The sequence below is a fragment of the Polistes dominula genome, unplaced genomic scaffold (assembly GCF_049000335.1).
Source record: "Polistes dominula isolate Pdom_NZ unplaced genomic scaffold, Pdom_raw_medaka contig_82, whole genome shotgun sequence".
Lineage (NCBI taxonomy): Eukaryota > Metazoa > Arthropoda > Insecta > Hymenoptera > Vespidae > Polistes > Polistes dominula.
Genome location: NW_028301046.1, coordinates 7,127,561 through 7,152,133, shown reverse-complemented (window position 1 = coordinate 7,152,133; position 24,573 = coordinate 7,127,561). Strand labels below are relative to the sequence as shown.

General features: G+C 28.5%; 6 protein-coding genes across 17 annotated transcripts; 4 read left to right on the top strand and 2 right to left on the bottom strand.

Moving 5' to 3' along the window:
- The first annotated feature begins 41 nt into the window (after nt 1–41).
- Nucleotides 42–4,615, top strand: Coq8 (ubiquinone biosynthesis protein COQ8, mitochondrial). 10 transcript variants are annotated; one of them, XM_015324096.2, is made up of 12 exons: nt 42–218; nt 756–949; nt 1,953–2,489; nt 2,541–2,760; nt 2,853–2,977; nt 3,059–3,143; nt 3,196–3,311; nt 3,379–3,541; nt 3,608–3,810; nt 3,888–4,040; nt 4,171–4,271; nt 4,339–4,615. In XM_015324096.2, exons 2-12 carry the CDS (start codon nt 758–760, stop codon nt 4,511–4,513), a joined length of 2,070 nt encoding a protein of 689 aa, XP_015179582.1. In that variant the 5' UTR covers nt 42–218; nt 756–757; the 3' UTR covers nt 4,514–4,615. The 10 variants fall into 10 exon arrangements, with proteins under 10 accessions (XP_015179582.1, XP_015179583.1, XP_015179585.1 ...); XM_015324097.2 differs by having other exon boundaries at nt 43–307; XM_015324099.2 differs by having other exon boundaries at nt 44–218; nt 756–811.
- Nucleotides 4,616–4,654: 39 nt separating this feature from the next.
- Nucleotides 4,655–6,146, bottom strand: LOC107068081 (18S rRNA (guanine-N(7))-methyltransferase). The gene is made up of 5 exons (XM_015324138.2): nt 5,968–6,146; nt 5,853–5,890; nt 5,590–5,768; nt 5,088–5,514; nt 4,655–5,010 (listed from the first exon to the last, which is right to left on the bottom strand). The coding sequence occupies exons 1-5, from the start codon at nt 6,004–6,006 to the stop codon at nt 4,863–4,865; spliced, it is 831 nt and encodes a 276-aa protein (XP_015179624.1). The 5' UTR covers nt 6,007–6,146; the 3' UTR covers nt 4,655–4,862.
- Nucleotides 6,147–6,288: 142 nt separating this feature from the next.
- On the top strand, nt 6,289–9,508 carry wds (WD repeat-containing protein wds). Of its 2 annotated transcripts, XM_015324136.2 has the most exons (8): nt 6,289–6,698; nt 6,820–6,981; nt 7,089–7,185; nt 7,304–7,467; nt 7,958–8,047; nt 8,151–8,290; nt 8,469–8,700; nt 8,808–9,508. In XM_015324136.2, exons 2-8 carry the CDS (start codon nt 6,889–6,891, stop codon nt 8,994–8,996), a joined length of 1,005 nt encoding a protein of 334 aa, XP_015179622.1. In that variant the 5' UTR covers nt 6,289–6,698; nt 6,820–6,888; the 3' UTR covers nt 8,997–9,508. The 2 variants fall into 2 exon arrangements, with proteins under 2 accessions (XP_015179622.1, XP_015179621.1); XM_015324135.2 differs by having other exon boundaries at nt 6,289–6,981.
- Nucleotides 9,509–9,762: 254 nt separating this feature from the next.
- Nucleotides 9,763–11,073, bottom strand: ND-23 (NADH dehydrogenase (ubiquinone) 23 kDa subunit). The gene is made up of 4 exons (XM_015324146.2): nt 10,915–11,073; nt 10,358–10,604; nt 10,083–10,275; nt 9,763–10,018 (listed from the first exon to the last, which is right to left on the bottom strand). Exons 1-4 carry the CDS (start codon nt 10,940–10,942, stop codon nt 9,887–9,889), a joined length of 600 nt encoding a protein of 199 aa, XP_015179632.1. The 5' UTR covers nt 10,943–11,073; the 3' UTR covers nt 9,763–9,886.
- Nucleotides 11,074–13,388: 2,315 nt separating this feature from the next.
- Naus (cortactin binding protein N-terminal like nausicaa) lies at nt 13,389–21,231 on the top strand. Of its 2 annotated transcripts, XM_015324112.2 has the most exons (9): nt 13,389–14,114; nt 14,395–14,496; nt 14,922–15,146; nt 15,245–15,866; nt 15,935–16,030; nt 16,235–16,344; nt 16,494–16,532; nt 18,547–18,915; nt 19,148–21,231. In XM_015324112.2, the coding sequence occupies exons 1-9, from the start codon at nt 13,896–13,898 to the stop codon at nt 19,160–19,162; spliced, it is 1,797 nt and encodes a 598-aa protein (XP_015179598.1). In that variant the 5' UTR covers nt 13,389–13,895; the 3' UTR covers nt 19,163–21,231. The 2 variants fall into 2 exon arrangements, with proteins under 2 accessions (XP_015179598.1, XP_089031352.1); XM_089175226.1 differs by lacking the exon at nt 16,494–16,532 and having other exon boundaries at nt 13,398–14,114.
- Nucleotides 21,232–23,196: 1,965 nt separating this feature from the next.
- Nucleotides 23,197–24,548, top strand: PrBP (Prenyl-binding protein). The gene is made up of 4 exons (XM_015324155.2): nt 23,197–23,390; nt 23,542–23,604; nt 23,704–23,961; nt 24,039–24,548. The coding sequence occupies exons 1-4, from the start codon at nt 23,350–23,352 to the stop codon at nt 24,118–24,120; spliced, it is 444 nt and encodes a 147-aa protein (XP_015179641.1). The 5' UTR covers nt 23,197–23,349; the 3' UTR covers nt 24,121–24,548.
- The last annotated feature ends 25 nt before the right edge of the window (nt 24,549–24,573 follow it).

The window sequence follows — 24,573 nt, the reverse complement described above, 5'->3', positions numbered from 1 at the left end:
CGCATGCGTATAAATGATTTATTAAATTTTTATAACAAAAAATTTATATTTTAATAGAAATTCTCAATTTAATAACAAAACAATAAATAATGCAAATAAAAAGATTTTAGTAGACGCGAATCATAAATGATAGTTCTATTTTTGTTATTTTTTATGTAATATGCTCATTGTCAATTACGAAACGATTAAATTTCTGACCTGAAGTGTTACTATTAGACGTGTGTATTTGAATTTAATTAAATTATATGTTTATATAATAATAACAGCACAATTTTTTATAATAAATAGTGTTTAATATAATATTTAGGTAATAAAATAATAATAATACATTTTTGATGAAAGAATTTAAGAATGACATTGAATATTTCATATTTAATCATAACTAACCTAAAACATATGATAATTTTAAATTGGAATATGACTCAATCATTATTTAACCTTGATAAACACTTTGTACGACAGTATAAATTTATCCAATGACTTATCTATTTCTTTTTACAAATTCTACAAAATAATATTTGCACTGTTTTGATATAAGTGTTACATTAAGAACAAGCACGTGTAAATTTAAAATTTTAGCGATTTTATTTAATTCGTATAACATTTTCTTATAATTTAATAAAGTGTAATATTTGTAATTTTTTTTATTATAACAAATAATACTAATACAAATTTTGTTAACAAAAATAACATTATCGTATAAATTTACATAAAATATACTTGTTATTATTTATATATTATTTATTATATTTTAGGGATGTCTCGATCGCGGATTTCTGATTTAATTAGTGTACTTAAAGGATCGCAAAAAGTAACTAATGAAATTATAAAATATCAAGAAGAAACAATCAAATATCTTATTTTAAATTCTAGTCTACGAGCTTCAGTTAAAAATTGTTTAAAATATGTAGGAAAAAAAATAAATAACATAGATCCAAGTAAGGTTCCTGTAAGTTTCAAAGTTAAATTTGTCTAAAAAGACAAATATTAAAATATACCTGTTTGGTAGGTGATAACGATTAACGTATATACAGGATAGTTTATTATGTGTGGGACCCACTTTGGGAGTAGATTTATTACAAAACACCCTGTATATAAATATATGTATATATATATATTAGGGTGGGTCAAAAAAATCAATTATTTTTTTTTTATAAGTGCCACGGAAAAATGGGTTGCTAGACACCTTAAAAAAATTCTCACCAAATATGAGCTCTTAATTTTAATAGGAAGATCCTCCGCATCGCAGTTTTTTATTTTTTTCTCAGTCCAATAGAATAAAATTCTTACCTCATCATTAATTGATTGTACAGAAAAATGTTCCGGAAGAATTTTTTAGGAAATTAACTGCTCTATAAAAATGGTGTCTTATGTTTTGGCGATTAAATTAAGCGTTCATGATATTCATCATCAAACTTCCATGTGTACTGATTTTTGTCTCTGAATATCTTTTGAACGCTTAATTTAATCGCCAAAACATAAGACACCATTTTTATAGAGCAGTTCATTTCCTACAAAAATTTGTATTGCGCATTTTATAATAGTCATTTATTGTCGAGTTATAAAATTCTTAAACAAAAATGAAATTTGTCTTAAAATAATCAAACTTAAATCTTCAATATCATTCAAATGGTGAGATTTACGGAAAAAATATAAGATACCTTTTTTGTAGAGCATTAAATTTCCTACAAAATTCTTCCGGAACATTTTTCTGTACAATCAATTAATGATAAGGTATGCATTTTATTCTATTGAACTGAGAAAAAAATAAAAAACTGCGATGCGGAGGATCTTCCTATTAAAATTAAGAGCTCATATTTAGTGAGAATTTTTTTAAGGTGTCTAGCCACCCATTTTTCCGTGGCACTTATAAAAAAAAAATAATTGATTTTTTTGACCCACCCTAATATATATATTTTATGTGTTTTTTATTTAAACAATTTTAAACATAGGAACAAGTGGCAGTTGAATTAAAAAATACATTGGATCGTTTAAATGTCGTTGAGAAAGGTATGACACAGTATATCAAAATTAAAACTAATAAAGCATTAAACATTGCTGAAGATGATTATGAACCTGTAGTACAGAAAACAAAATTACATGTTCATAATCCAGCGAAAGATCCCAAAGAAGTGGCTATTGATAAAAATAATATGTCAATAAAAAGTGATGTAAAACAGACAGTATCTAAAGATAATTTACAAAATACTTTTATCGCAAACAAAAAATATGCAACTGTTAAAGAAAAGATAGAGACAATAACCAAAATGGACAATGTTGTACCTAAAATTGAACTTTCTAAAAAAGATAAAGAAATTTTATACAGATTAGAGCTAGAACATGAAAAAGCTGAAAGAAAACAGGTCTCAGAAAATGTACTTTCTTTTCAAAATACCAATGATGTAACAGAAGTCAAACAAAGTGATATACACATTTCAAAAACTCCAATGAAACCTTATATTAAACCACCTGTAAAACCTAAACAATCAGTAAGTATTATTAGTAATACATTTTCGACTTCAATATATATATTATTAAAGCTTTCAGCAAATGCAAAAGAACGAACTGTTCCTTCTACGAGACTGCAAAGAATGATTAATTTTGGTACTTTGGGCATTGGTCTTGGAATCGGAACAATGGCAGAATATACGCGTAGATCATTAGGTTTAAAGGAACAAAGATTGGGTGAAAGTCTTGATAATATGTTTCTTACTAAAGCCAATGCGGAAAGAATTGTTACAACATTGTGCAAAGTAAGAGGTAGATAAGTATATAATAGGTATATTTAAAAAGATTCTATTTTGGTATTATCTATTTGTTACTTATATATATCTATTCATTATATATTAAAGGTGCTGCTTTGAAAATTGGACAAATAATGAGTATCCAAGATAATACTATTATAAGTCCAGAACTGCAAAAAGTTTTTGAAAGAGTTAGACAAAGCGCCGATTTTATGCCAAAATGGCAAATCGAGGTATAATATTTATATACTTTTTTATCTACATATATATTACTCAAAATATATTTTTTAAACAATGTATCAATAAATTTGTAGAAAGTACTTGGTTCTGAATTAGGTCACGATTGGCGCAATAAATTAGCAAAATTTGAAGATAAACCATTCGCCGCAGCATCTATTGGTACGTATACTTACGTGTATGAAGAGACAAAATTAAAAATTTTCTATTATAGGTCAAGTACATCATGCTACATTATTAACTGGAGAAGACGTTGCTATCAAAATTCAATATCCTGGTGTAGCTGCAGGTATCCAGAGCGATATCGAAAACTTAGTAGGCATAATGAAGGTAATATTAAAAATATAAACAAATTTGATATGTCTGAATAATTTCTAACTTCTCTTCATTTGCATAGGTATGGAATATGTTTCCAGAGGGTATGTTTATTGACAATTTAGTTGAAGTAGCAAAACGTGAACTTGCTTGGGAAGTGGATTATCTGAGAGAAGCAGAATGTACAAAAAAATATAAGCAGCTTATGAGTTCTTATAATGATTATTATATACCAAAAGTAATAGGTAAAAATGAATCTAATAAATAATCGTACGAGTAGTCGTCATCTTAAAAATCGTTATCATTTTTAGATGAATTTTCAACGAATCAGGTATTTACAACAGAGTTAGTGGATGGTATTCCTGTAGATAAATGCGATGAAATGGATCTAGAAACGCGAGAACATATATGTAAACTAATAATGCGTTTGTGTTTAATGGAATTATTTGTATTTCGATATATGCAAACAGATCCAAATTGGTCCAATTTTTTTTATAATCCTGAATCAAAACAGGTATTATACCTACAAAAACGTATATTATTAATAATGTCATAAATTGATATTATAAGCAAAATGTTTTGTCATTTCAGCTCGTATTGTTGGATTTTGGAGCATGTCGAAGTTATGAGAAAGCATTCATGGATAAGTATATAGAAGTTATAAATGCGGCTGGTTTGGGAGATAGAGACAAAGTTTTAAATTTATCCAGAGATATGGGTTTTTTAACTGGATATGAAACTAAGGTATTTACAACTAATATAAATTATATTCATATAATAAATATTATATAAAATAAAAGTATATATAGACATGTTTAATTTGCAAACGAAAAATATTTATTAAAATTAACAGAAATTCACAATGTAATTGTAGATTATGGAAAATGCTCATGTGGACACGGTAATGATACTGGGACAAATTTTTAAAAGCGATCAAGAATACTTTGATTTTGGCGGACAAGATGTTACAAGAAGGTATTATCATTTCTACTTTAAATTTACATGAAATTAATTACATAGTATATGATTCATTATAATTAAGGATTCAAAAACTGGTTCCAACAATAATAAATCATCGACTATGTCCTCCGCCTGAAGAAATCTATAGCTTGCATAGAAAATTATCAGGTATATTTCTACTATGTGCAAAACTTAATGTTAAAATGAACTGTCGTGACATGTTTCGCGAAGTATATAATAATTATCAATTTGGATAATATTATTCAAATGAAAGAATTAATAAGAGAAATGATACATTTTATTTTAATAATGAAAAAATGCTAATCTTTCTATTAAATACTTATTTATGATTTATAAAATAGCGTATACAGTAAGATTTAAAATTTAACAAAAGAGAATTTTAAAAAAATTGTGAAAACTTTTTATTACAAATATTAATCCTTTTAAATGAGACATTTTGTTGAATATGTGTAATGCATATAGACACGCTTATACTTAAATATTGTTATAACATATATGTACAATCTGATGATTTTACTATTATTGCAAATATATACTAAAATAGTTCTCTTATCACAGAATAATAGTATTATTAGAAAAAACTTATTACCACAAACGACCACTTCTTCTTCTACCGGTATATTTAGAATCTGCGTGAACTTGTTTACCTTGTTTTTTACGTCTTTCCTTTTTTTCTATGATCCAATCTCTGCTTTTCTTTAAAGGTTTACCTCTAGCTTTTTTAATATATTCTCTTTAAAAAGAAATAATAATTATTTTTTTATTTGATGAGAAATATGATAAAGAAAGTACGTTTAAAAAGATAACTACCTTTTCGACGTATAGGCAACATTTGAATTTTCCTCATTTGTACCTAAAGCTTGGGGAAGAGCAGCTGGTCCTCCTGTCATTAGAACTAAAAAGAACTTTTTTGCTTTTGTACTATTAGGGAAATCAACGACCATGCCACCAAAAAATCCAGCTTTCGTAGCTTGTAACATTACTAATTCAATTTGTTCGTTATTCTCTGGATAAAATTGAAAAACTGCTCTAGCAGATCTTGTAAGACAAGAATAAAGCGAAGAAAAGAAACAATATAGTCTCTTGCTGGGATTATGAGTAGATTTATCCGCATTACACAACCATTGTAAAGCAGAAATACTCACTGCCCCATCAAAAGTTCCTGCTCTAAATGGCATGCCTTGACCCATGTCTCCCAAAATGAAATCGCCATCAGTTTCCCTTTCTTGAGCAACTCCTACATTTTATATATGGAAAGCTATGTTATACTGTTGGACTAATAAGTTAAGTGATAAATTAAAGAAATAATTACTAAGCATAGCGGAAGAAATATCAATTCCAATCCAAACGTGTCCTTCATCCTCCAGTACACTACCGCTATATCCTGAACCACAACCAATATCTAATAATAATGCTGGTAAATTATCTGGCAATAATAATAGTTCTAGAGCACGCTCACACATTTGCACTTGAATGTCCATAATACGTGAACTGTAGACACCAAATTATAAGAATAAGATAATAGTAAAAAATTAAATATAATAAAAAATTTCTATTTAACTTTATAAAACTCACTTTTGTGTATATTTTCGTGCCTCATCTTCATTATAAAACTAAAAAAAGAAAAGACATATGATACACTGATACATAACCTCTACGCATTTCAAATCATAATCTAATAAAAACATACCACTTCGGGAGGTGCTAAATGTTCTGGACGTTTAGACATTGTTTTGTTATATTTTTAAATATCAATTGGTCGTTATTATTAAATTGATAACAATCTAAATAATCAGTCTAATTAATCAAAATAATATGAGCACGTTTTTGAACAATAAACTAGGATCACCAAAGAGAATAACTAAATAAGAACTCTTACTAATGTAAACAAAAGTGTAGCGATATCTAACTAGTGCACTACGCAGCCACTAGAGTGCAGGTTGAACTAGAGCACTATAGGGATCCTATAGGAGGGAAACGCCATGTACATTGCTGGGGGACCGGAACTCGATTTTGCGCGCGAATGATTCAAACATTGAAATAATTATGAAATAATGAATTGCATCAAATACAGAAAAAAAATAAACTATTTTTAATGATAATTAAAAATTTATATTAAAATAGAATAGGTTACACGAGAAAGTTATTATAAATTCAAGCGGTCCCCCAAAATTTTCAGCTAATGGCACATGAGCTGATTATGAATGGCGCATCCCTCCTACAGGATCTCTAGAGTACTCATCTCTATAGTGCTTTAATATTAGGCCTTATTTTATGATTTTTCATTTGTGGATAAGTTAGTAATATTATAAACTCTACGGAGCTAACTCGAACTACGATTTTCGATAATTGCGCTGAAAAAATAGAATATCGATTGAGTCGTTTGAACACACGTGGTGTTTATTTATTAGAAATGAAAAGGTTCGTTCAAAAAATTCACAACTTACGTTATTATTAGTATTATGCAAGGGACTTTTTTCAAAGAAATTGTATCTCCGTAAGAAGCAAGTACGAATCTTCGTTTCATCTTTTACATTGATAGACGACGTAATATTGGATCTCATTGCTTCACTACTTCAGTATATAACATCTTAATAAACAATTAAAAAAAATGGTACCACTCGGACCTTCACCGAGTCATCAATCATCTATTAATAATTCGTCTACTACATCTGCTACTGGAACAAAAAATAGTGCAACGTTGGTAAGTTTCTTCTACTCATACGACAAGTATATGTTCATCATAAGTATATATAGTTTCGAGAAATAACTTCAGTTTTTATATAAACTTATTACATTTGTTGCTTGCAGAAACCAGGTTATTCATTAAAGTATACACTAGCAGGTCACAACAAAGCTGTATCATCTGTTAAGTTTAGCCCTAATGGAGAATGGTTAGCAAGCTCTTGTAAGTACGCTTATTTTCAAAAAGTTATTTAAACATCCTAGAGTTACTCGAGTTTAGATTTTCTAAGGTAAACCTATTAAGAAATGCTATGTGTAATAGTAATGACGTTCATTTATAGCTGCTGACAAATTTATCAAAATTTGGGGATCTTATGATGGAAAATTTGAAAAAAACATTACTGGTCATAAGCTTGGTATTTCGGATGTTGCCTGGTCTAGCGATAGTAGGTTGTTGGTATCTGCTTCCGATGACAAGACATTGAAAATATGGGAGTTAAGTTCTGTAAGTTTTAATTCAGTATGCCCTCGACTTTCGCACATAATTGGTTCCTGAAAGTGTGTGCGAATGTTGAATGTTCGAAAGTAAAGAAGGAAAGTGGGATATAAAAAAATATGCACCAAAAACTGTGTTTTAAAGTATTTATCCAAATTAGCAAAACACACAATATGTTGACGCACGCCCTAATGCAAGACAAACTGTTTTATTCTTTTTATCCGAACAATGTCATCTGATGACTAGTCTGAGGTCCTTTGAAAGGGGACATCCGATCGCAGAGGATTAAACAGTTGAATCTTTAAAAATGTGCGAAATAGTGAATTGTGCGAAAGTAGAAACTCGAAAGTCGAGAGCCGCCTGTATATATTTTATAAAACATAGTCAGATAATACAAGATATTACACTACCTTTAGTCAAATTAAATAATCAATTTAAATTAGACGTTATTCATTTATATCATTTAAATTAAAAGTTAATAATTTATAAATTTTTTTAGGGAAAATGTTTAAAAACGTTAAAAGGCCATAGTAACTACGTCTTTTGCTGTAATTTTAATCCTCAATCCAACCTTATAGTTTCAGGATCAGTAAGTTATTTAATGTAATTAAAAAGAGAAGAGAATTCATATGCAAATAAATATATATTATAATATAATATTAAATATCTTAAAAAAAAATAATTTTTATTAGTTTGATGAAAGTGTCCGCATTTGGGATGTAAGGAGTGGAAAATGCTTAAAGACGCTTCCAGCTCATTCAGATCCAGTGAGCGCAGTGCATTTCAATAGAGACGGTTCTTTAATTGTCTCCAGCAGTTACGACGGTCTTTGGTAAGGTTTTTTATAAATTTTTATCAAATTATTGAAGTTATTTTATATTAGCAATTGACATATTGTACATTTTTTAATTTTATTTTTCTGCCGTTTAATTTATTTTCAAAGAAATATTTGTCCCTTATAAAAAGTTTTATATATCTTTTTACATTTTACTTATTACATCATAATATAGTCGAATTTGGGACACGGCATCAGGACAATGCCTAAAAACACTTATAGATGACGATAATCCACCCGTATCCTTTGTAAAATTCTCACCAAATGGAAAATATATCTTAGCTGCGACATTGGACAATACGTTGAAACTTTGGGATTACAGTAAAGGCAAATGTTTAAAAACATACACGGGTCATAGGAATGAGAAATATTGCATATTTGCCAATTTTTCTGTAACCGGAGGAAAGGTAAGCTGTTCTTTTTAGTTTTTTTTTTTTTTTAATATATAATCTTAATTATTTTTATTATTATATTTTATATTTATGTTTTATTAATTGTTTTGTTATATTTGTAGTGGATTGTATCAGGTTCTGAAGATAATATGGTGTACATATGGAATTTACAAACAAAAGAAGTAATGCAAAAATTACAGGGACATACAGATGTTGTACTCTGCACGACATGTCATCCAACAGAAAACATTATAGCTTCTGCTGCTCTCGAAAAAGATAAGACTATCAAACTATGGAAGAGTGATACATAAAACAAATTTTTCTATCAGTTATTGATTTTGCCTGTACAAAATGTGCTTTTATATTATAGATACCAATACATTAAGAACATAGCATTCAAGCTTGAAAGATGCTGTTTTTATTTTCTTAAATGTCACAATTCGTTAAATTAAATAAAAACTAAGTATATACATTAATTAAAAAAGTACATACCTGTAAAGCGTGTTATTATGTGATTTGTAAAAATTGGAGATTAACTTCTTGCGGTGGCAAGAAATTCACGGTTACGCGTCCCAGAACAGTCGAGTGCAAATCTCTTCGCGGCGCGGTCAGGTAGCGTTCGGACATGTTACACACAATGACACACGTCATTTCACCGCAAGAGGTTAATACGGGTTGTCAGCAGTTACATACTTTTAACTTCATCTTGGATTTCATAATACACGTTTCGATAAAAATATTTAATTTATCAGTTATTGTTTACATAACGAAAATAATTTTTATATAAATAAAAGTTGCCAATAAAGTACGAAATATAAATTGACATGTAAAGAAATGTATATGTTATTAACTTTTATTTCTTATTATTCTATTTGAGTATGTAAGCAACAATTTTTATTATCATTCCATTGCATCGTTAACCTAACCGAAAAATATAAGTTACTTAAATAAAATTATTTTACCCCGATCGATAGAAAAATTTCTTTTTATTACCCTAAATAATAAAATGTTATCAAATGTTCTCTGGAGCAAAATAGAACATTATTATAAACACTTATAAGCACCATAGCACAAAGATATTATATATATTTTTTATTATTTCAGATAAATATTTATCCGTGCTAATGCTAATTTTATACTAAACTTTATAATATTATTAAATAATATTCTAGCGTGATTTAACGAAACTATATGGACCTCATTAACGATAAAGATGATCCGCATGTATATTGCTAGCTATCTCAGATTCCCATTTATCTCCGTTATTTAATAATTTCTCCTTGTTATAAAGCATTTCTTCATGAGTTTCTGAAGAAAACTCAAAGTTTGGTCCCTAAAAATAAAGAAATATAAAAGAATTTGTTATTTGAATTAAATTATATAACTGAATAATATACCTCTACGATTGCATCTACTGGACAAGCTTCTTGACAAAAGCCACAGTAAATACACTTGGACATATCAATATCGTATCTCGTGGTACGACGAGATCCATCTTGTCTTGTTTCCGCTTCAATAGTAATAGCTTGAGCAGGACATATAGCTTCGCAAAGTTTACATGCGATACATCTTTCTTCGCCAGATGGGTATCTGTTATTAAAATAATATTTGAATGCTCAAAGTCAAGACCGATCTTGGTATTACTTTAATTTCTTATTATGTTATAAAATACCTTCTCAGTGCATGTTCCCCTCTAAACCTTGGGCTCAAGGGGCCTTTTTCAAAAGGATAATTTATCGTTGCTGGTTCTCGAAAGAAATGGGATAATGCAACTCCAAGACCACGAAAAATTTCAAGAAAATATAATGAGCTACCCTGCGTGTCAAGATTCACTTCTTGTTCTGGTTTGTTAACAAAATAATATTTATTTCGTATTGAATAAGCATTCTGAATACTCGGTAGAGTTATGAGCCTAGATCCTTGAAAATAATAATAAATATTTATATACATAAACAAAAAGAGAGGTTAATTTTAATTTAATTTAAAATATTGACAAACAAATAATAATAAGAGAAGATTTAATAAATATCATCGAGTGGCTTTAAAAGTTTACATCGATAAACACAATTCTCTCTTATAATAATAATAAATGAATAAGTGTTTTTTTCAAAGTTGTACAATAACATTATTAAGTCAAATTACGTAAATGCCCAAAAAGGAAGAAAAATATAAAATATTAATGTCTATATATATTCATTGTTAAATAATTGAGTAAATTTATAAATATACCATTCCGAATCAGCTGTAACGAAGCCATAATTGCAGTTGCAATTTCTACGAAGTTAACTAGTTTTTTAATATTTATTATATATACATGTATATTTTGATGAAACAAGAAGCGAAACTCTATGAAAGATAATTGCAGTTAAAATTTGTTTACCCCTAGGGGGTGCCAGAGTCGCAGGCTACTAGAGCACTATAGAGATGAGTACTCTCATCCGCCATTTTTGCTCCTACAGAGAAGACACCAGTATGGTTTTGTATAGTAAATACGTTTGTTGACATCAAGCGAGATTGAATTATTTATTGATTATTGTATTAAATTTCATTAAAAAAATTATTTGATAGTTGATGTTAGTACTTAACTCTTCTATTTTTAACATTAAAAGATAGATTAAACTACAAAATACTATTCAGTGATGGATTTATAAACATGGATAACCTCTCTATTTGGAACGTTTCAGTAATAATTTGGTAAGTAATGTTTTAATATTACTCTGAAAAATAGATAATCTGTTTAAATTATAAAAATACTGGATTTGTTTAGTAATATATATTAAATATATTGAGTAACATATTACAAATAAAAGCTTAATAACTCTTATTTTTATTTTAAAACAGATGAAAAGTATGCCAGTAAAAAAGGAAGACAACAACAAAAGATCAGTCGCTGCTAAAAGCAAAATGGTATTATATTCTTATTTTGAATTATTTATGTTTATGTTATATAAATATGTAAATTAATTGTATATTTAAAAATAATAATTGTATCTTTTTTAGAAATATGAAAGTGGAATAAAATCTGTTGACGAAGAGACCATTATGTCTTTGTTTGCTGAAAATCTATCTATATGAAAATCTATGAGGGCTCAAATAGAGAGAATGAATGCAATTTTAAAAAAATATAAATCGTATTTAGCAGCTTCAAAATATTTAAGCAAATACAATGTTTCATAATCATGAACTTAATTAAACATGGTAAAAATTGTATATATTTAGAAAAAAAAAAGTAATGAACTACACATAGCATAAGTGAGTAGTTAGAATTGTACATTTGAAATAAAATAAATTTGTATCATTTATATGAATATATCTATATTTATTTATTCATTTGTTCCGTTGTAAAAATATTATAAAATTATAAATAATAAAATTAACATCATTATTAACAATGCACAATATATGTGCAGCAAATGCATAAATTAAATGTTTAAAATTCTTCATTTCATAGTCGCAGATCCATACACTTTGGTATGACGTTTGCAGTTCTCATGATAATTTTTCACGCAATACTAACGAACATTGAAAAAATGTTTAATTATTTTGTACTTAACACAGCAACAATTTGGAAAATCAATGTTGATTTTCTCAAATAATACTTTTAGTAAATCAAATGTATTTTTCAATATGTTTTCAGATAGAAATCACTAGTTGTCTACGACTATTACACGATTTCAATAAAATTTCTTTTTCATTCATTCACAAATAATTAAAAAAATTGCAAAAAATAACGATAAAATTCACAGACTAGCACTCACTACATATGTTTTTTTAAAACTGTCCGCTCACTCGAGGAGCAAAAATGGCGGATGGGAGTACTCATCTCTATAGTGCTCTAAGGCTACTAGAGACTCTATAGGAGGAACACGCCAATGTCATTGCTGGGGGACAGAATCAATGACGTGACTACACGAGTTCTGTCCCCCAGCAATGTACACGGCGCGTCCCTCCTATAGGGTCTTTACAGGTTACTATTGGTGCATTAGACAATTTATTCTCTTTTTTTCTTGTTCTCTTTCTCTTTGTTAATATTTGAATTATACGATTGATATTAATTAAATATAAATAACTACAAAATAAAACAAACAATATAAAATTAAATATACAAAACAAAATAAAATTCAATTATAGTAAAATGTTTGTACATACGAATTTACGGTAATTAATAAGCTTATATAAATTTCAAACAATCAAATAAGAAATTAGCGCTCTGAATGATAATTTGACTAATCTAAGAATGAAAAAATAATACATATAGTCTACAAAACTTAACAGAAAAAAAAATGCGGGAAGAAATAAAGAAAAGCAGATTGTTAACCCATTGACAAACAAATAAAATGTGTATCGACGCGTTCATAGGATACTATTTAATTTAGTTTAATTGTGAACACTCATATACAAACTCAGAAACAGGGCTTTTTATTTTAAAATTTACATTGATTTATGCAATTTTTTGAAAACGGGAATGCATCTTTAACATTCTAAACAAAACAGCATCGATGCACGACCGAAACAGTTAATTTAATAGTATACTAAACGTTGTTTGCCAAAAACAATTTTCCATTTATTTCATGTGCCATTGTAGACTTTGACATCTCTGAAAAGTCATTGGATATGAAGGAATTAATAAAACAAGAAGGGAGGTAAATATTTGTGACTTATATATCGGCATAGATAATATTGTATAATAGTAGATTTATTGTATCGATTGTTTCCAATGTAATGATTTGAAATAAAGCGCGCTTGTCGATCCGTCGATATTTTCTCGATCATAGAGTAAGTATGATGGGCGAGGAGCGGATCGCTTGGTATTACATGAGGTTCTCAATTCTCGAGTTCTCAACCGCGAGCTGCGCTTTATGATCGATTTGTCAAGAGCCGAAGCCAGTCTGTGCTGTTAAAGCCGAATGCAGGATCGATCGGCTTTACCCAAGGAAGTGTTAGGAGAATTGAAGAGTAAAGATTTCAAATTACTCGAATATGTGGGATTTATTATTCGGTTTGATCGTAGCAGGGGTTCAGCAACTTAGACATGAGTACGGAACGCAGTATATTACGAAGAAAGAACTTTGAACGGTCTTATGCTTTTATCTTCATTCTTCGTTCTACAACGCTTCAACGAAGAGACCGATCGAGAATTTTGTTGCTTGCACCGTTAAGCAACGCCAAAATAAGAAGATAACTTTGGAAAGCAGAATTTAGTGAAAAAAATGATGGCATCGCAAAATCAAAATATCATTAACGTGGCTTCGCCAAGCCCGCCGCCGGTAGACGGTCAGTCAGGAGCTGTTGTATCAAGTACTACAGTATCTACCATGAAGACACAATCCGTTTCTTCCTCGTTGTCGACACATACTAATCAACAACAGCAGCTTCAACAGCCCAATAACATAGAACCACTTGACAAAAGTTCCTCTAACACTTTAAAGGTATTACGATCGATTTATACAATTAACCTTCTTCCAATCATATCTTACTAAACAAAGGATGCGTGTCTCTTCTCTCTCTTTTTTTTACATTTGCGTGACGATGAGTGCGTACGCGCTAGGCACTTTTCTCTAAATACTCTTGTATATGTTGATTTGATTTTTAATCAACTTATTCCTTTTGACTAAACAAAGGAGGACCTTAATAACTTCTTTTAAATATTCTGAACTATAGATTCATATGTCAAAAATTATACATATATGATCTTTTTTTATGTTACAGCGCAATCCAAAGATGGAGTTGAATAAAACGGATTTATTAAAATTATTAGGATATCTAGAAGGAGAACTTCAAGCTAGAGACATTGTGATAGCAGCTTTAAAAGTAATTTCACCTAATTTATTCTTATATTAAGACGCAGTCTACGTAATTATTTTTCTTATGTTATACTTTGGATTATGCTATTACCAGAAGCTATTATTTATGCAGAAATAGTTTTACATTTTTTATTATGTAAAATAATATATCTTATGTTTCTAAAGTTAAATGAATAGTCATTGGTAAATAATTGTTAAGAATTTGGTTGAAAAAAAAACAAACAAAAAGAAAATCGAACGTACAAAAATATAAGTAGTCATTGGCATTTCCACAATCTTGCTTTTGAATATATTTGTATGTATTTCTACGTTGTGTGTATATATGAATCTATATATATATATATATATATAGATCATATATATATATATATATATATAGATTCATATATATATGCATACGTATATATGTATGTAAATCCTTTGATTGTATAGTCAGAGAAGATGAAACATCTTCTTAGTTCACGGTACCTTAGTAATACAGCAGATCCACGCGCAGCACTTGCTCGCGATGTTGCAATTGTGGGCGGTGTTATCGGAGCAGAAGGAAATCAAATTGATCAACAAGTTGCCAGTTTGGAGGCTCTTGTAATGCAACAGAGAAGAACTCAATGCAGAATGAATAAAGTTCTTAAGGATGCCGAACTAAGGCATAGAGCTGTACGTATTTATTCTTAAATAAATTTTTCATAAACCTATATTTATCAAGTTGGCTAAAAATGTAACAGAATATAATATTTAGATTTATTGTTTATCAGGTGATAAAAGAACTAGAAGAAGAAAAGCGTAAACATGAGCATGATACTGCTCAGGGTGATGACATTACTTATGGACTTGAAATAGAAAGAACTAGATTAAAAAAAGAATTAGAATTAGAAAAACAAGAAAAGAAAAGAATAGAACTTGAATTAAAAAAAATGACCGACACGCTAGAAGAAGAGAAAGTCCGCCAGAAACAAATAATACTCTTACTTTTGGCTGAACGTAAAAAAATTATAATGAAATATATCGAAGAGAGAAAAAGATCTGAAGATTTGGCGCAGATATTGAGCGAAGAAAAAGTAAGAATAGATTCCATGGCTGAGGGTCTTGAAGAAGAAAGTAAGAAATCTTTACAAATGGAAGCAGAATTAGAAAAACAATTAGCGCAGTTTGATATAGAGAGACAACAATATAGACAAGCTCTTATTAAAGAGGAAAAGAGAGCAAAAGATCTTGAATTAGAATTAGAAAAATTAAAAAATGAAGTAGAAGCATGGAAAGAATCACAAGCGCGAGGCCTGCCAAGGGGCATTGGGGTAACTCCACCACCGCCTCCTGCAAAACCAGCAAATTTAATTGCTATGCCGACATTGAGGCCAGCTAATACATCACAGACAAGTAAGTATCATATTTTCCATTAAAAATAGGAATATAATTGTATATTTATCGTTATATATTTTATTCAGTTAAAACTTCAGTACTGGGAACTGGAACACCTATGGTCAGTAGTAAAGTCGTCCAACCTACTGCAACTGTATCTAGTGTTCCTGTCAGTGGACCAAGTAAGAATAATTAAAACGATTATAAGAGTATGTTGCATGTTTCATAAAAATATAGATGTATTGATAGTTATTGTAATAATAATAGATTTATACGTCTTTAGGTTTGCAATTGGTTTTTGCAATACATTGATATTATATATTCTATATTACTTTTTTAAAGCTATATGTACTTATTGTTATCTCACATTTTATTATATTATACAGCAACAGGAATAGCCAGATCGGTGACACCTGGGCAAGCATTACGTGGAGTCACGTATGTGCCTAATATACCACCAACGAGTGGTGAAACTGCAGTCCCTTCGGAAACACAGGTAAATTATTCACATTTCCACCCTCATTCTACTCTAATCTAATAATTGTACAGAGCCTATTTACATAGAAAATATACTGCAAACAAATATTTTTAAATTAATAGCAGTAAAATTTTAATGATTTATTATTTTTTTTTTTTGGTGAAAAGAAAAGTAAAAACAATCTGCATGATGCACAAACGTCTAATGTAAGTATATAGGCTCTTTATAGAAACTATAACTACTTAAAAATTTTAAATAATAGTAACAAAATGATGTAAAAAAATAAGGTTTGCATTTGTACAGATCACTTATACTGGGAAAGTTTCAAAAGTATAAGAAAGATAATTTGGTTTGAAATAAATATAAGAAAATAGTTCACTTGATTGCAAATAATATGAAATATTTTTACATTTCTAATTCATATTTGATAGTTTTGCAAATTGACAATAAAAGATGAGAACAAAGTGATAATATTTTATAAAATAATAGCTATACAAATATTTTTTCTCTCTCTCTCTCTCTCTATATATATATATATATATATATTGTAATAGCATTATTATATTAAAAATAATTTCAAAACATTATCTTCAGTAGTAATAGAAACATTTTTTTTATAACTACTAGTCAAGAAAAAAGTTTTTGTTTAGTTAACTCATTTGCATTAAATATATATTGCGTATATTATTCATCTATAGATAATTTTAGCTTTATACCCTGCTCTAGTCTTATAGTTTAACATTGTAGATACCAAATACAATGTTTTAGTCTGTAATTATTGAATAGCCACAATAAATGTACATATATTACATTACTTAGTAAATATAAAATCTGTGGTATCAAATTATATTTTCATTGTATATATATAATTATATTAATTCTAAGCTATAAAATTCAAAAAAGAATTTTGTTGTTAAACGAGTAAACCTATTTTTTCTATTAGTATAATTTTGTATTCTCTATCTCTTAATTTGTGTTGTATCAAAGACATCTTATTTGAAATAAATTATTATTTAAAGATTTATGACATTTCATTAAATAATCATGCATTAATGTCTTTTTTTCATTAAATGACATTTTACGTATACTTGCAAAGAATTGCTCACTGCAATTTTCTTAAAGATCATGAGATATTGTAAAATTTTATTAAAAGAATAATATTGAAAATGCCACAGATTCTATGCCGAAATTTTTATTTTTTGTTAAGTATGATTTGGTTATCCCATTTACATTATTATTAAATATTGGTGAAACCTTGAAATATTTCTACCATAGACACCTAGTATGCCATTTTTATAAGTTACCACATCATCGATACTTAGGAAAATATTTTATTATAATATTCTTATTTTATGTACATAAAATTATTATTCAGTATGTACATTAATTAAGTCCTTGATTAAAAGTTGTATGCAATTAATTTCTGAGCTTTATTTACAATTTTTTCCTGCTTATCTTCCCTAATTGCTGTCCTATAATTGCTACTGCTAAATCTATATGGTTTGGTTATATACATTTTTCGAAGAAAAAAAGAAAAGAAAAAGGAACAATCGTTTAGAAAATCATCATCGCATGATACATACTTATATAATCTCGAATCATGTTATGACTTCTTTAGCTATGTATTACTATTTTATATTAATCGTATTGAAATTTAAAAACAATATATCACTTAATTATTTATATGATTACAAATAATATAATTTCACTATGTTCAAATTTGATAATAATAATTTTGTCACCCTAATTAGTAACCATTCATCACTTAAAAAATGCGTAATTACCATCCATTACAATTTTCCTTCAAATAAAACATTTTATTATTAGCTAAAACATTTTTCTAAATTGTTATAACTATAGAAACATTATATAAACGGTTATCATATACCTAAGTCCTCTTACAGAATCTGTATTAACTACACACTATTACACATTTATTTATTTTTTGATATTAATACAAAATTTCTTGTATCACTGTTTCAAAACTTGCTTGTAATGTCTATATAGAGTATATAACATATATACTACACGATCTTCGACACCTTTAATCGCTATTGTTTCTGTTTCTCATTGATTTTCCTGCTTTGAATCGGTGCCTTGGCGTGATCTTTTTTTCAATATTATCTTAAATATTGGGAAATATGTAGGAATCGTGTGGAGATATACTTATATCTGATTTCATAAACGTTAAATTGGCTGTGCTACATGTTCATTTCTCAGGCTATGGACAAACGACCAGTTGTAGCTGTTCCTCCCAATACCGGTGGGATAGCTAAATTAGTACCATCAACGCAAACTGCAGGGAAGCATGGTTTTCACGTTGGTTCTACGCAGGCTGTTCAAACACCTGGCACACTATCATCAAAAAAACCACCTCTTTCTCGTGGCGTTCCTCCTCCAGTACCACCTAATAAACCAGTGGTACCACCTAAAAAAGAGGCAGCTTATCTTAGGAGACCGGAATTATCTCAGTCAGCCCAGGATACAGTTAAATTTGGTAAACAGTCTTCATCTCATCCTACAAGCGGAACTGTTCCTTTACAAGCGCAGCAAGCGATAGCTGCTTCTACTCAAGCTCCTGACGAAGAGGTCAGTAATAAATACTGTGTTCTAAACAGTAAAATAAGTTAGATATTTCTATGTAATTCATATATCGCAGGGTATTACATTTAACGTCTATGTGATATAGTTAAATTATAGTTATATGCGTCATTTATGTCTATATATGTATATATATGCGTCATTTGTGTCTATATACATATATATACCTACATAAAGTTAGTATTTTATAAATACAGCTGATTGTAAAATATGATTTCAGACAAAGCCACGTTGATTTATCAGCAAATAAAACCACAATCATGTATAGAAATTTTACAAAGTCAAAAACTATGTATCGTGAGCAATGCTTGGAAACTATATTGGGAATATATACATTGGTATCATTTTACATTTATAAGATTGACGAAGAATTCGGATTCATGAAGATTTATATACTAGCTAATTTCACTTTATGTAAATATATATACCATAGTAGTACTGCACTTACAATTGTATACTTGCAGAGTATTTAAGTGGAAATTAAATGTATGAAGAAATACATTAGGTCAACTTCATAGATACTTTAGAGATTAGGAACATATATATTATGTTAGATAAATTAATGCAGAATAAAGATCACGTAACTTTCGTCAAATTTTATGTATAAAGTTTTAGATTAGATTGAGAAAAACAATTTCTTTAATAATAAATCGTATTACTGCAAAATCTGTATACGAAACATTCGTGAAAGTTACATGATTAACATTCTGTTTTATTATACTGATAATAAAAACGGAAATAAGTACGAATGTATAGTACAATCATTATAAATAATTCAAACATTCTGAAAGAGACAATATTATGCAACATTTTATTTTTTAATCGAATTATTTTTAAACTCATCAATTTTGCTAAACTTAATCGCATAAGTATTCTTTGCTCAAAAGAATATGTATCTTGAAATGTGCAATATAGTAAAACTTTTATTGTACTAATACTGTACTCATTTTAAAAATGTAGCATAGTAATCTTATCTAAAATCTTGTGTTTTTAAAAATCGCTGGACATTGATGCAAAAGAAAATTAAAGTGCATAAAGCATTGATAAATTAAATAATTTTTAGTTAAGTAAATACAAATACGTATGTGCTATAATCACTGCCTTGCCTCGTTTTATTGCATACATTAATAATATATATGTTGACAACGGTATCAAACAAGACCGTATAAACTTACAAAAAAAGCATTACAAATTTAATCATTACACAGTACTATCATTGTTCATTTCTCGATACATTGAAATTTTACTATACGTATATTTTTAAGCAAAATAAAGTGGAATAAAATGAAATGACACAATAAGCCTGTTAAGAGTACAATTAAAAAGCTTCATTGACAATACATATAATATGTCAAAAAAGCAAATGATTTGCAATTTAAAATGCAAAGTAAATTTCACTTATCTGAGAGTTTTTTGTTATTTACTAATGCAAGAACTCAAAGTAACTAAAATTAAAAGAACTACTTAAGTACTCTTGACTTGTGTATATCTGTAAAAAGAAGAAGGAAATAAAGAATGTTAATTCAAAATTATTTCATTCTTCTGAGACAAGAAATTGACTACAACAACAACAAAATCTATAGGATTGATACAGAGGTGATATAGATGATACATACCCACGTTGTGATTTTTATGTGAGACTCATTATCAAAAACAAAAGAAACATATAAATGTGGTTTATCTTCCTGTTTATTACATTTCTTTTTATTATGATTCCTTGTAAATTTTCATAATTAAACCTTTCACAATGTGGAAAATCCATAAATATAATCTCATAATAGTTATACAAGTTTGCGATTAATAAAATTTAACTTACATATCTCTCTATGGTAATGATATCTTTTTTATAGCGCAATGGTTGAGTTTCAGTCTTATTGTTATTAAAACTCTTGCAATTGTCGTCGATGCATTTGTTGTCTTCCATATCGAACTAACTTTCTTTAACTCAACTATTGTCATTGACTATACAAATGCAAGGAATTAAATGAACATCAATTTTTGCAAGTTAATTTTATCAAAGATCTTGTATATATGGTACTTATTCAATTAACGAATAAGATTTTTTAAAGTAATTATCGTTATTTGTTTTTTGATCTATAAAACGACGATGTTCTTCAACATTTTAAAATATCTTTTACTCTTTTTGTGATAGTTAATATAATTTTTATTTTTATTTTAACTAGAGTAATCAGTTCTGTTATATTTTTATTTAAAGCTTTTTAAATTTTCATGCCTTACAAACATGTATTTATAAATGGCATGTATTTTAAGACAAAAATAAAATTTGTTAAGCTATTATAATAATGTCATTCCAATATTCCAATAATCTATTTGAGAAACGGGAGCGAGCTTCGTCTAAGGATACATTTGTTATTTCTTCTTCGTTTCTGACATAATTATGTTATGCCAGAATATATGTTAATATATATTTTAATTAAAAGCCGAAGGAAAAGATCTTTCACATTGCTTATTTTATTAGATTTTCTTGTAAAGTACCGTCTGCATTTTATAATAAATTTATTGCAGCAAAATTTTTTCTTTTAGTAAGAATACTATAGGCTGAATGTCATTCAACAACTGGTTAAGAGTTGAGTTTCAGACAGTGCTGTCAGATCGTGGGTAAATCTTACCCTCTCCCTGTGCCACTGGGATTGCACACAATGAAAGTTTTCCATGTCCGTGTGTTTGGGATGTCAAAAGAAGTCGAGTGTAACCGAAGTTGGCGGGCACGCCGGAGTGGCACACTATGAAAGCGACTCGTGTCGTCCGAACACATGGACACGAGTTGCTTTCATAATGTGCCACTTCGTGGCCAACCGCCAACTTCGGTTACACTCGGCTTTCCTCGAAATCCCAAACACACGGACATGGAAAACTTTCATTGTGTGCAATCCCAGTGGCACAGGGAGAGGGTAAGATTTACCCACGATCTGACAGCACTGGTTTCAGTAATCTTGGTTATGCCTTTCTTTTAATTATGTAGACAAAATTATAATAATAAACACGTGCTTCTAATCTGTGTCGATAAAACAGATAATGTTAAGTCTTGATCGTTACCGCCACGGAGGATAGATAACAGAATTCCGAACGAAAAGAATGGTATCAATTTATGGGACAAGATATTTTGCCGGTAGGGCGTGCTGCTTTTAACAAAGTATTCGTTTAAATATTTACGCGGGAAGTCTTGTTGTTATTGACAGTTCTGAAAAAAAATATTTTGAGAAACGTGGAATTAAATAAAAGTTTAAGAAAATTTTTAGAAACCTCAAATGTTTTCAACTCAGCAATATCGAGAAGTTTAAGAGATAATCTGCAAAGTTAAAAACATCTGATATTAATAAATCATAATACAAAAATCAGTAGGCATCAAACCATTTTGTTTAAAAAAAATAGATTTATGCGAAGAAAAATTTTAATAAATTGAGTTTATAGTTCATTTTTAATCTTTCCATGTAAAACTATTAAAAATTGTCTCTATGAAAATTTACTAGTAAAAATATTTTTAAACATTGTCAAATGCCCATTTATTTGCGTATCACGATAAATATACTTGAAAAAAAAAATAAATAAGTTATTGTCAAACATATTATTTATTAATAGTACAAATAAAACATATTTAATATTTACAAACCAAATTAGTATAGTTTTAAGTGTATCCGGAATATTGCTATCGAGAATTTTAAATTATTTTTTAAATTAGAGTGATTAATTTTTTTATTGATTTACTGAGCATTTCAACATTCTTTAGAAAAAAAATAAAACTAATTACTTCTATATTACACACAAAAAATAAAAATATAACATTTTTCAAATATTATTTAAAAACTACACAAATGTAATAATCAATTATTTGTTAATAAATTTGTTATAAAATTTTTAATATTATCTTGAGATTACTCACTTTTGGTGCTTTGAATAAAGCCACTTTTCCTAAATTCTCCCCTACCTTTCGGTCAGTAAGGCAACTATAAACAGCACAACACTTTCCCATTTTTTAATAAAAATTATTCTAAAAAAATAAATTAATATTTTATATTTAATTTACGTGTAATAATAATAATAGTATCGGTGCACTCTGAATACTTGCGCAGCCAGTGGCAAAAAAGAGAACTATGATCTGGGTCAAGAAATGACTACCACAAAAAATGGGGAAAATCCTATATCGTTCGGACTCCTGGTATCTATCCTCCGTGGTTACCGCAGACAATTATTAAATATATATCAATAAAATAAATATCTATAGGTGAGTAAGAAAGAATTCTGTTTTATCGATTGACAAAGAAGCAGTTATCTCGTCCATATTTGATTTCTTTAGCATTGTTATGTTTACAATTTTCAAGTAAGATGAAAGTTTGAACTTTTTATATCATTCATCTGTATATATATATATTGTAATTATTTTATAATCATACATATTTAAATATGCCATCGAGAGGCGAAGATATACTCAAAGGTTTTCAAGTGTATCCTTTTATTAAAGTATAATCTGCTCTTATACATTCGGCAAATTACGAAAATGCATAGGTTAAGGTCAACTGTCAAAAAAATTGTTTTTATAGTGTAATACTTATCTTCTTATGGTGTTATTTTTCTTAATCACTGAATTAATTGTAGTAATTGGATGAATTTAAGAGATGCCGATAGTGGAAAGATTTTGTGGCAAGGCAATGAAGATTTGTAAGCATTTGAAGTTTTCATAACCTATGAATGAACCTTTTATTTAAGCTGCTGTATTAAAAAGATGATCATTTAATTAATTGGATTATCAATTCGTAGATCTATTCCTGATGTTGAACATGAAGCAAGAGTACCAAAAAAGATTTTAAAATGTCGTGCAGTATCTAGAGAAATTAATTTCAGTTCTGCAGAACCAATGGAAAGGTTTAGATTGGAACAAAAAGTACTCTTCAAGGGTCGTTGTTTGGAAGAATGGTTTTTTGAATTTGGTTTTGTTATTCCAAATAGTACAAATACATGGCAGAGTTTGATTCAAGCGGCTCCAGAAAGTCAAATGATGCCAGCTAATGTATTGAAGTAAGTCGTACTTTCTATAATAAACAAAAAAAAGAAAATTACATTTTATTAACACTTATATTCTTTTATAAAAACAGTGGCAATGTGGTAATAGAAACAAAATTTTTCGACGATGACTTATTGGTGTCAACTAGTCGCGTTCGGCTGTTCTATGTATAAAATGCTTGATATTTGGTCCATATTGGGATCTGGGACCAATCGTATTAACAATTTTTATCACACTTTTGCAATATGATACAGGGTTCTTATTCTCTACAGTTCTATCTTCAAATGCACCTCTAGAGATGAAAGTAAACTATACAAAATTTATTCACGATTTTATTTATAATTCTGCAATGCTTTATGCACCATTTTATTTATTACGTGCATCATGGTGTATTTTCTTGAAAATAAGTTTGACTATGTAAGAAAATTTTGATAATTAAAATACTTAATAATATTCTATTATAATTCTTATATATAATAAGCACAGACACTGAAGTTTTACTCTTAAAATATAATTATATTACAAACTTTGTATATATTCGAATACACTAAAAGCAAGAAAAATAAATGTCATAAGTAATAAAAATGAAAACTTAATCGTATATATTATGTTAATTCATCCTAAAA